Source organism: Oryctolagus cuniculus, chromosome 16 (assembly GCF_051225735.1).
Source record: "Oryctolagus cuniculus isolate XC-2025 breed Fujian yellow rabbit chromosome 16, ASM5122573v1, whole genome shotgun sequence".
NCBI lineage: Eukaryota > Metazoa > Chordata > Mammalia > Lagomorpha > Leporidae > Oryctolagus > Oryctolagus cuniculus.
Window position 1 is genome coordinate 92,340,038 of NC_142882.1, and position 10,918 is coordinate 92,350,955.

The 10,918-nt window shown below is 58.8% G+C and overlaps 1 protein-coding gene across 12 annotated transcripts in view; it reads right to left on the minus strand.

Annotated features, from left to right (window-relative positions):
- COBL (cordon-bleu WH2 repeat protein) overlaps positions 1-9,784 on the minus strand; it is a 184,951-nt gene extending 175,167 nt beyond the window's left edge. For 5 of the 12 annotated variants that reach the window (XM_051853146.3, XM_051853142.3, XM_051853141.3 and 2 more), the window contains exon 1: positions 9,469-9,784. In XM_051853146.3, the coding sequence (XP_051709106.3) occupies positions 9,469-9,509 (41 nt within the window). In that variant the 5' untranslated portion in view covers positions 9,510-9,784. Of the gene's footprint in view, positions 1-8,974; positions 9,188-9,468 lie in introns of those variants that run through there. The other 7 variants (XM_051853144.3, XM_051853138.3, XM_051853143.3 and 4 more) reach the window with 3 other exon arrangements.
- Between the last annotated feature and the right edge of the window lie 1,134 nt (positions 9,785-10,918).

Genomic DNA, 10,918 nt, shown 5'->3' on the forward strand with positions numbered 1-10,918 from the left:
GGGGGGGGGGGGTCCCCTTCTATCACACGCCACAGGTTTCCCTCAGAACATGATCCCACCGAGCAGGCCGGGGCACAGCAGCACAGTGCCTGCACAGGGGTCCTGCAGCAAAGCGCTGCCGAGGGGCACCACGGGCAGCCCCTCCACCCAGGGATGGGCCAAGGGGACCCAGGCACGGTCTCTGCTGGTGCAGTGGGCTGACCACAGGAGAAGCAGCCAGACCTGGCCTCAAGTCAATAGCAACCTCGTCCACACCACGGCGAAGACAGGCCCCAGCCTGCCCAGGCCCGGTGCGTGCTGAGTGTGCTGTGGCCACCTCCAGCAGCCAGAAATCTCACGGCTGCAAGTGACTGCGGCGCGAAGCAAGGTGCACTCCTCCGCAGAACACGTCTGTTTCCTGTCTTAGAAGTACGTACGACCAAAAAGCCGTGGCACCAGAACCGGGACACATTATGTGAAGTAAAAAGGAACTGACGAACACCACAGAGGCATTCCAGAGTGAACTCTCTTCCCAGAGTAAAGTGGTCCGTTCCAGAACTCGTTTTCTGAACCCTGTGAAGCGCACACGCGAGCCTCAGTCAGGGCACGTTCCTGACCTCAGATGCCAGGAGCTGGGAGCTGGCTGTGCGCGAGGGCTCGGCCAAGCTCGAGTACCAGGCGTGCACGTGCGACATCGCGTGAGGGACGGGCAGGGGCCAGAGGAGACCTGCAGCCCTCCCCCTGCACATGTGCCGCCACGGCTGCGCTGTGTGCTGTGGCTGGGGTCGGCACAGACTGGAGGGAGGATGTCTTTGGTCCCCCACCCCCACCCCGTGATGACAGACATGAGACAGACGTGCGGGCGACATCTCGGTGGCATCCGGCAGCAGCCCTGTGAATGGCAATGTCTGGTTGCTGGCCCCAGTCAGCCACTCTCCTTGCAAGCTAATGGTTTGTTTATTGAACATTAGTGGGTTTGCTCATAATTAGTAGGGTTCTGGCCAACCAAACTGTATTTAGGGACTGAAAAATTAGCCGCATGAACAGAATCACACACAGCAGCTGTATACTCACTCCCACACAAGCCTATTTTTAAAAGCAACTCCCAAACCATTAAGTTGGGGGAGTGGGGGGGGTGGCGGGGACTGCCAGACTGATATGGAAAACTGCTGCTTTACCATGTGCTGGCGTCAGCTTTAACTTCATGCCCACTCCAACACACCTACTTACACACATGCACACCACATGTAAACACACACACAGGCATGCACGTATATTGTGCATAACGTATACCGTATGTACACATGCATGCATATGCACACACATACAAGTCATACACGCATGCACACACACACACACACAACACAAGCCCTGCTATGGTTGGAACAAGATGCAGCTCCTAAACTCCGGCAGACATTTAATGCACGAAGTCCAACTACGCCACTGACCAATGCCACACTGTCCTGGAGACATCCCTGCCTCCCCGGAGCTCAGAATTCCACGGTGAGACCAGTGAATGGAAAACTCTAACAAAGAAGAGAGCTTCTAACAGGCAAGTGGGAAGTGCAGAGGCACACACCACAGAGCTAAGGCAGGCAGACCCTGGAGAGGAGTCCCAGAGAGCTCAGGAGGGGAGCCCACTGCACTGTGACACAGACAAGGACACCGGGAGAGGATGAGAAAAGTGCCCAGGGCAAGGAGGCAGCAGTGAGCTCTGGGCAGGGGACAGCAGCACAAGCCGAGGTACAGCCCCACTGGCACCACGGAGCCACTGTCCCAAGTCCACGGATCCAAACCAAACCAGGTAGACCCTCTGCTCCTCAGGATCATTCGCAGCTCCCCCAGGTCTCCTCACCTCCGCTCCCCCAGGTCTCCCTCACCTCCACTCCCCCAGGTCTCCTCACCTCCGCTCCCCCAGGTCTCCCTCACCTCCGCTCCCCCAGGTCTCCTCACCTCCGCTCCCCAGGTCTCCTCACCTCCGCTCCCCCAGGTCTCCTCACCTCCACTCCCCCAGGTCTCCTCACCTCCGCTCCCCCAGGTCTCCTCACCTCCGCTCCCCCCAGGTCTCCTGGTCTCCCTCACCTCGGCTCCCCCCAGGTCTCCCTCACCTCTGCACCCCCCAGGTCTCCCTCACCTCTGCTCCCCCCAGGTCTCCTCACCTCCGCTCCCCCAGGTCTCCTCACCTCCGCTCCCCCCAGGTCTCCCTCACCTCCGCTCCCCCGAGGTCTCCCTCACCTCCGCTCCCCCAGGTCTCCTCACCTCCACTCCCCCAGGTCTCCCTCACCTCCGCTCCCCCCAGGTCCCCCTCACCTCCGCTCCCCCAGGTCTCCCTCACCTCCGCTCCCCCCAGGTCTCCCTCACCTCCGCTCCCCCCAGGTCTCCCTCACCTCCGCTCCCCCAGGTCTCCTCACCTCGCTCCCCCAGGTCTCCCTCACCTCCGCTCCCCCCAGGTCTCCCTCACCTCCGCTCCCCCAGGTCTCCTCACCTCCGCTCCCCCAGGTCTCCTCACCTCCGCTCCCCCAGGTCTCCCTCACCTCCGCTCCCCCCAGGTCTCCTCACCTCCGCTCCCACAGGTCTCCTCACCTCCGCTCCCCCCAGGTCTCCCGGTCTCCCTCACCTCCGCTCCCCCAGGTCTCCCTCACCTCCGCTCCCCCCAGGTCTCCTGCATCTTTGGCCTCACTACATTCTGCACTTGGGGAGGACACTGGGCAGCAAGGCTCTGTGGACATCTGGGCCAGGATCCCACCAGGAGCTGTGTCCAGAGAGGCCTGTGACCCAGATGGAGGGGAAATGCTACCTTGTGTGACCGACACCAGGCCTACATCTCATTCCTGACCAGTGTTCTTTCTACTCACCCTCCTGTATGCCTTTGACAGGAGAAAGTCAAACAGGATTAGCACAGCAGGAGGCATTTATCACAGCAGACACCCTGCCTGGTCCACAGAGCCACGGACCCTGCAGGGGGCTCGGTGGTGTGAGCACATCCAGGTGTCCACTGAGAAGCCCCAGCAGGTGCCCTGGCCACCCCTGTCTGGAAGGCAGTGGGAGTGTCCCTATGGTGACAGCCCCTCACCTGGCCAGCAGTGGAGACAAGGGCAGGAGGGGGAAGATACTGGTAATAAAAGGGGGAGAGACGGGGCCGGCGCTGTGGCATAGTGGGCAAAGCCACCACCTGCAGTGCTGGAATCCCATACGGGTGCCGGTTCGAGTCCCAGCTGCTCCACTTCTGATCCAGCTCTCTGCTACGGCCTAGGAAGGCAGTAGAAGATGGCCCAAATCCTTGGACCCCTGCACCTGCGTGGGAGACCCAGAGGAAGCTCCCGGCTCCTGGCTCCTGGCTCCTAGCTTTGGATCAGCACAGCTCCAGCCGTTGCAGTCAACTGGGGAGTGAACCAGTGGATGGAAGACCTTTTGCTCTCTCCCTGCCTTTGCCTCTCTGTAACTCTGCCTTTCAAATAAAATAAGTAAATTAAAAAAAAAGAAAGAAAGAAAAAGAAAAGAAGGAAGAAAAGTGGGAAGACAGCCAGCCAGGACTCCTGGCTTTTCTTTGGGAACTTGCATCCTTTCTAAGGGTATCCAGGGCTTCAGGAGACCGATCCGCGTGCCCCCACAGGGCATGGCTGTGCTCGTTGGAGGTGGGAGTCATCTGCAAATGGATCTGTACCAGAGCAGCTGCGGCCTAGGCATCTGTCTCATCAAATGTAGCTAAGCGAAATCCATCCTGACACTTGCTTAAAAGGCCTTTTCTCTCCTCCTCCTTTTTATTAACAGGAAGGTTTCTGGCAGGGCAGCTTGTTCTAATTGGACTTGGCCCGTGGAAGCCAGGGTCCTGGCCAGCCGTGGCTCAGCACCTGCTGAGGGAGACCAGTGGAGAGTCGGAACCCTGGAGACCACACAGCTCCCTCGCGGGCGCCCCCAGCCAGGTGACCAGAGAGACTCCTGCTGCAGGAGACTCAGGGCCACCTCGGCACCCAGGGTGCCCGACAGGACACAGAATCCCAGCCCTGGGCCTTGAACGCGGTCATCACCAGTAGCTTTGTGAAATGCAACTGAAACCAATAAAGCTCGCCTGAAAAAGACACAGTCTGGGTGAAAAAATAAAGAATTGTAGGAACATCAAGGAAACGTAGCATACACTGCCTGTCAGTGCAGGTGTTGAAAACCATCAGTGAGCCGAGCAACAGAGAAACACTGAGTGACGCGGAGGAGGAAGAAGGCAACCATTTAAGAACCGGGGGGGGGGAACAAATTGTACTTTACTCAAAATATTACAAAGAGTAAAAAGGCTTACTTTCAAAATGCCAATACATAGCTATAACATAAATCAGTATTAAATATTTTAAGTAAAGAAAAAGTCCAAAGATGAAAACATGTAAAAGCTTTCAATGAGTCATGAAATATTAAATCCACACTCTGCTACAGCATAAGTTCAATGGAAAAAAAAACACTAAAATTAACTGACACTTAAAACCCACAGACTCATAAGCACACATGGACAGGAAGAGAAGGAGTCGTAGAGGAGACAGCATAGCAAGTGCCGGCCCACCCGTGTTTCCGCTCAGCTCAGCCTAAGTGACCACACGCACCCTCCTCTATGTGCACATCCCCAACCTAACACTGCTTTGCCATCACATATTTCGGGTCTTTCTTCTAAAACTTTTCATCTATTGCAAAATTAAATTCAATCATAAATCAAATCACGCACCACAAAAGGCTTAGAAACCTAAACTACTTATCGTGCAGAGATAAATCTTCTAATCATTGTTTTCCTAATAATCATGGACGCACTCCTGGGTGCACACAGATCATGACGTCATCTGCCAGGTCCCAAATTAAAAGAGCACAGAGCTGAGGCTGCCTGTGTGTGGAGCAGTGACCCGGCTGGGCCACGGTCCTGCCCAGTGACATCGCCCGGCCGGGCCTGGTCCTACCCAGTGACAATCCCCTCGACGTGGGCGCTGGAGAGGGTCACGAGAGGAAAAGGCTGGAGCTCCTGGAGACAGGAGAAACTCACCGTCTTACAAACACCTTGATACCAAACTTTAGTCATGCTTCAACGCCATTGCCCTCGCACAACCACTGAGATTACGTCCAGCTCTCCTCATTTATTCACAGAAATCACAATCAGAAAAGAACAAAGTCCCAAGGGTTTTCTCCACTTCAGCACGAGCCATGCCCAACCGTCCCGTTCTTAAACGAACTGCCGAAAACAAAGCGGCTCAGAACACATGTTAAAAGTTCAGCTCAGTGGAAAGCCAAGACACTGGCAAAAAGGACCTAAAAGAACGATCTCTGCGAGTGAGATCCCGGCGGAAGGAACGGGCCATTGAAGAAGGAGGCGCCTTTCTCTGCAGGGAGGTGAGAACTTCCACTTTGACTATGGCCTTGTCTAAACAAGGTCGGAGTTTGTGAACTCAAAAGGCTTGGCAGCTCATGACAGAGCCTCAGGTGATTACTGATGTCATAAGCAAGAATATCAGTTGTTAAATCAACAACAGGAGTCACTGTGCACTTACTCCCCTTGTAGGACCTCTGTCCTTAATGTGTTGTACTATGAGAATTAACAGTACAACTCCTACTCAAACAGTACTTTATACTCTGTGTGTCTGTGTGGGTGCACACTGTTGAAATCTTTACTCAGTATAGGGTTGATCTTCTGTATAGAAAGATAATTGAAAATGAATTTTAATGAAGAATGGGATGGGACAGGGAGTAGGAGGTGGGCCAACTGGGGGGCAGGTATAGGGGGAAGAACCACTATCATCCAAAAGTTGTACTTATGAAATTTAGATTTATTAAATAAAAGCTTTCTAAAAAAATGTAGCTCAGAGTAGACGTGAACGACTGAATGCTACTGACAGCCAGTACACAAACTTGGATTTGGAAGTGTGTGACACATTCTCAGACGCGTGAGCCAAGGGAAGGCCCCAGCTCTCTACAGCGTCTCGCTGTCCCATTTCCTTCACCTCTGTGTGCCCACTGCGGCGTACTGGCGGACGTCGGCGTGGCTGGCCCGGGCAGGGGCGAGAGCAGCAGGCCTTCCACTCTCACCCTGTGCGGCCTCAGGAGCTCCAGTGACTTCCATTTCAAGCTGGTGTTGGTCTGATACCTTGGTTAAACAAACACAGATTTCCACAGGGAAGTGAGTATCAGCCACAGCTCCAAGCAGCTCACACTCTGGTGGAACTGGTGAGCAAGCCGGTTATCTGCACGGAAGCCAGCTGCCTGAACACAGACGCACAGCTGCTCCGCCATTCCTGCGTCTGCAGACTCCCCACAAACACGTCGTTCTGCCACAGGGGGGAAGGCAAAAAGACTGCAAACCTTCTGCGGGACCCAGAGGGAAAGACCCGCATCAGGGAAGGACCCACGGACACCTAGGCAGCCACACGGAAGGTAAACCGGCAAGCTCCAGGTGCGGCTTCGTTATATTTTAAAACTGCACCCAAAGGCCATTGTCTTGGTGTTCTAGAATATTCTATGAATTGCGACGCTTTGGTTGGGCTCTAAGACTCCCTAAAAGTGAAATCAAGTCTGACTCATTGGCTTTTGCACACGCAGCCTCCTCCCTAAGCCAGTCACAGTCACTGTTTTAAGGACATCACCGACACAAACCTAAGAAAATTTGCATTTGTGTCCTGAACAAAGAGCGTTTTAATCAGAGCCACAGCCAGGGAATTCACATGCAGCGCCGGCGCCTCCAGGAATCCCCAGGCTGAGCTCTGCTCTGAGGAATCTCCTTAATTCATGCTATGCAGCAAGGCCCCCGTCAGCAAGGCACCTGCACCCCAGCAGGGTACAATGACAACTTGCAGAGCGCGACACTGTACCACTGCCCTGGTGCCAGGAACGACTGCCCGAGTCTGGACAGACCCTGCCTCACTCTCCCCACACCAGAGCCCATCCAGAGAGACTGCCCCCACCTCACTCTCCCCACACCAGAGCCCATCCAGAGAGACTGCCCCCACCTCACTCTCCCCACACCAGAGCTCATCCAGAGAGACTGCCCCCACCTCACTCTCCCCACACTGCAGAGCCCATCCAGAGAGACTGCCCCCACCTCACTCTCCCCACACTGCAGAGCCCATCCAGAGAGACTGCCCCCACCTCACTCTCCCCACACTGCAGAGCCCATCCAGAGAGACTGCCCCCACCTCACTCTCCCCACACTGCAGAGCCCATCCAGAGAGACTGCCCCCACCTCACTCTCCCCACACTGCAGAGCCCATCCAGAGAGACTGCCCCCACCTCACTCTCCCCACACTGCAGAGCCCATCCAGAGAGACTGCCCCCACCTCACTCTCCCCACACCAGAGCCCATCCAGAGAGACTGCCCCCACCTCACTCTCCCCACACCAGAGCCCATCCAGAGAGACTGCCCCACCTCACTCTCCCCACACTGCAGAGCCCATCCAGAGAGACTGCCCCCACCTCACTCTCCCCACACCAGAGCCCATCCAGAGAGACTGCCCCCACCTCACTCTCCCCACACCAGAGCCCATCCAGAGAGACTGCCCCCACCTCACTCTCCCCACACTGCAGAGCCCATCCAGAGAGACTGCCCCCACCTCACTCTCCCCACACTGCAGAGCCCATCCAGAGAGACTGCCCCCACCTCACTCTCCCCACACTGCAGAGCTCATCCAGAGAGACTGCCCCCACCTCACTCTCCCCACACTGCAGAGCCCATCCAGAGAGACTGCCCCCACCTCACTCTCCCCACACTGCAGAGCTCATCCAGAGAGACTGCCCCCACCTCACTCTCCCCACACTGCAGAGCCGATCCACAGAGGGGAAACAGAAACCCAGGACCCACTGGCAGGATCCCACGGCCACCAATGAGGGGCTGCGGCCAGGAACCTCACAGCCACACCCGTGCTTTATGGCAGGCGACTCACGCACGAGCTCGTTATATAAAACATTCAAGAGCCATTTCCTTCTCAGGCTTTGAACAAAGTCATGTGTTATGAAACTCACACTTGTCTGAAAAACTGAGTGTGGACTTTCTTCTTAAACGTTCGTCATTTTCTATATTCTTGCTGCTCTTTCACTGGGAGTATTGACAAGTGTCGATGAGACTGAGGCGGAGTCTGCCCACGTTTCTCCACACTCTGTGTGAGTGGAGGGAGGACGCGGAAGGCGCCGGTGCTAGCAAGGGCCTGGTTTTCCCACGGGACTCCCAGGGGAAGGCCCCAGGGCAGCCCTGGGGCTCCCCTCTCCCTCCTGCCATAGGGCTGGCAAGAGCCGGGGTCAGGATTTTACCCATACTCCTGGGATACAAGGTTGCCAGCCTCTTACATATTCTCCTCATATTTATTTATAAGGGGGTAGTGACAAACAATCCAGGCTCCTGAAATAGGCGCACTTCATCCAGGAAAGGTGACTCCCTGTCGAATTTCCCCCACATTTGGAGATGCCCATTAGCATGAAAAAGGATTTCCTGTATTTATGTTCTTTGTGGGGATTTGTTAGTTCAAAGAGAATTACATAACAACCGCTAAGTGCACTGCAAAAAAAAAAAAAAAAAAGTTCAGCATTCCAGGGTCAGGATTATTTGATTTGTTAACCTGGCTCACTTTTTCCTGGCATTAAAGGGAGAATTTTTAAAAAAGAGACAGTTCCCAAACTCCCTGCACACTTGTGCGGACAGCGTGAGTCAGAGGGGCACAACTGTGAAAGAAACGTCTGTTGTCCCGGAAGCTGCGCCCTTCAAGGCCAGTTGCTCCGGCGGGGCCGGACCCACCCCAACCCCTCGTTCCATCGCCAGGACTCCCAGGGCGCCGGGGCCGAAGTCTGCGCGCCGCGGACACCCAAGGGCGCCGGGGCTGCGCGGGGCCCGCGGCCTGGGCGCCAGGCGCACCGCTCCACACGGCTGCGGATCCGGTTAAAGGGCACGTTTGTGCGTCCTGCAGTGGGGAAGTTCCTCCTTGTGCGGGGAGAAACCTGCCCAAGGCGCGGGATCCCTTCACGCCACGGCTGAAGGCCGCAAACCTACCCCGGAATCGCGGAGGCGGGGACGGCGGCGCTGCCCACAGGTCTCGAGCGGGCTCCGCACCTCGGGCCGGCCCCACCTCTCGCACCTGCGGCCGTCCCAGGGCACGGAGGCCGGGGCGCGGGGCAGGTATCACGGAAAACCCGCAGATCCGCCGGCAGAGGCGCCTACACGGTGACCCCGAGTGCGCGGGGCCGAGGCGGCCCTCGAGGTCCCGGGACCCTCCCCTTCGCCACGCGGGGACGAGCGGCCCGTGGGCAGCTTCTGTGGCCAGGGAGGAGCGGCCGGAGCCAGGGGCCGCTGTCCCGCAGCCTCCCAGCCGCTCAGCGCAGACTCTCGGAGGGGTGAGGGCTGCACGGAGCCGGCGGGGGCCCTGCGCGCACCCAGCCCTGCGGAGAGCGCGCCCCGGCCGGGCCTGGCACGGTTACCTGGGCGACGACCCGGGCCCAAAGTACACAACGCCCCCCGCACCAGCTCCCCCGAAGCCCGCGGCTTACCCGGTGGGGGGCTTGGCCGCCGAGGCGCGCTGCGCGTCCATGGTACGGGCCGGCCGGGGCGCGGGCGAGCTCGGGCCCGGCCGAGTCAGGCGCTGGCCGCCGCCGCCGCCGCCCTCATTCACTTGTTCCGCGCTGACCCATCGTCCACCCACGCGAGGCCTGCGGAGGACAGCGGCCGGCAGAGAGCTCGGCAGGGGCTGGGAGCGTCCCAGGCGTGCGGGGAGGGGCCGGCGGCGGCGGCGGCGCGGGGCGGGAGCGCGGGGAGCCAGGTGCGCCGAGCTCGCCCCCGCCCCGCCCGCCCGCCGCGCCGCGCCCCCAGGAGCACCGCCCCCGCCCCGCCCGCCTGCGCGCGCCCGCGCCCGCGCCGCGCTCCTGCCCTCCCCGCACGCGACCCGGCGGGGGTCTGCAGGCTCCTGGGCCCCGCGGCCGCAGCGGAGGTCCTGCCCCTGTCTCGGGACCAGGCAGGGGGTTCTGGGGTAGCCCGGCCCAGGTCGGGTGGGGCCAGGAGAGGGGAACCACCTGGCGTCCGGGGAGGTCCCGCGGGGGGAGCAGAGCCGAGCAGCCGCAGGTGGGGGTTCGAGGATGGGGCGCGGGGCAGGGGCGCCCAGGGCCGCGCTGTTTATCCGCGCATCAGGTGAGTAGGTAGAGTGGCTCCCAGAGGCGTCAGCGCGCCTGGGAGTTTGTTGGAAATGCAGCCAGGAGCCCTGGCCCGAGCATGGCCTGACTGCCGGCGGGAGCCCGGCGGGAGCCCGGCGGGGATGTGCACCCAAGGTCCCTGGGCACGCTGTCGGCAGTTATGAAGCAGCAGCCCGTGGGCCCTGCCTCACCCGCACACTCCCGCTGGTTCGGCCGCAGCAAGGAGGCTCTGATCTCTACAAAGGGCAGTTCCTATCCTGGGGTCGGTGGCAGGCATAGAAGGCTCGGCAGCGACCCTCTGATTGGCCCAGATATCCAGGGCCCGCCTGGGCCTTGGTGGCTCTGATCCCGGCTTTCACAGGAGGCCAGAGACCAGCCCAGACCCACAGTGTACATCTTGCCAGGGCTGCAAGGCCCGGGGTGCACCGGCTGGCTCCCAGCCCTCCCACCCCTGCAGGCCCAGCCCCCAGGGTTTCACCTCTGCTCCTCTCCTCCATGCCAGCCTCTGCCAGCCCCTCAGCTTCCGTCCCCACCCCTGTCACCACCCCGGTGGCCAAGCACTTACATGCATGTGTGTATGGTCCCTTGTGTGTGTTACAGTGCTTATGTTTATAAAGAAAAATTAATGAGCGCCTGTGTAAATAGGTAATATGGGTGTGTGAATGGAGCATAGCACAGAAACCCAGAGAGGCTGCCTTCACCACACACAGCGTCCACCGCTTCCCCCTTGCTCTGCCGCCCTGACGGTGGTCTCCGAGAACCTTGGACTCGGGTCTGCTTTGAGATCACGGCCGGCCTCTGGTCAGTGCCGGGG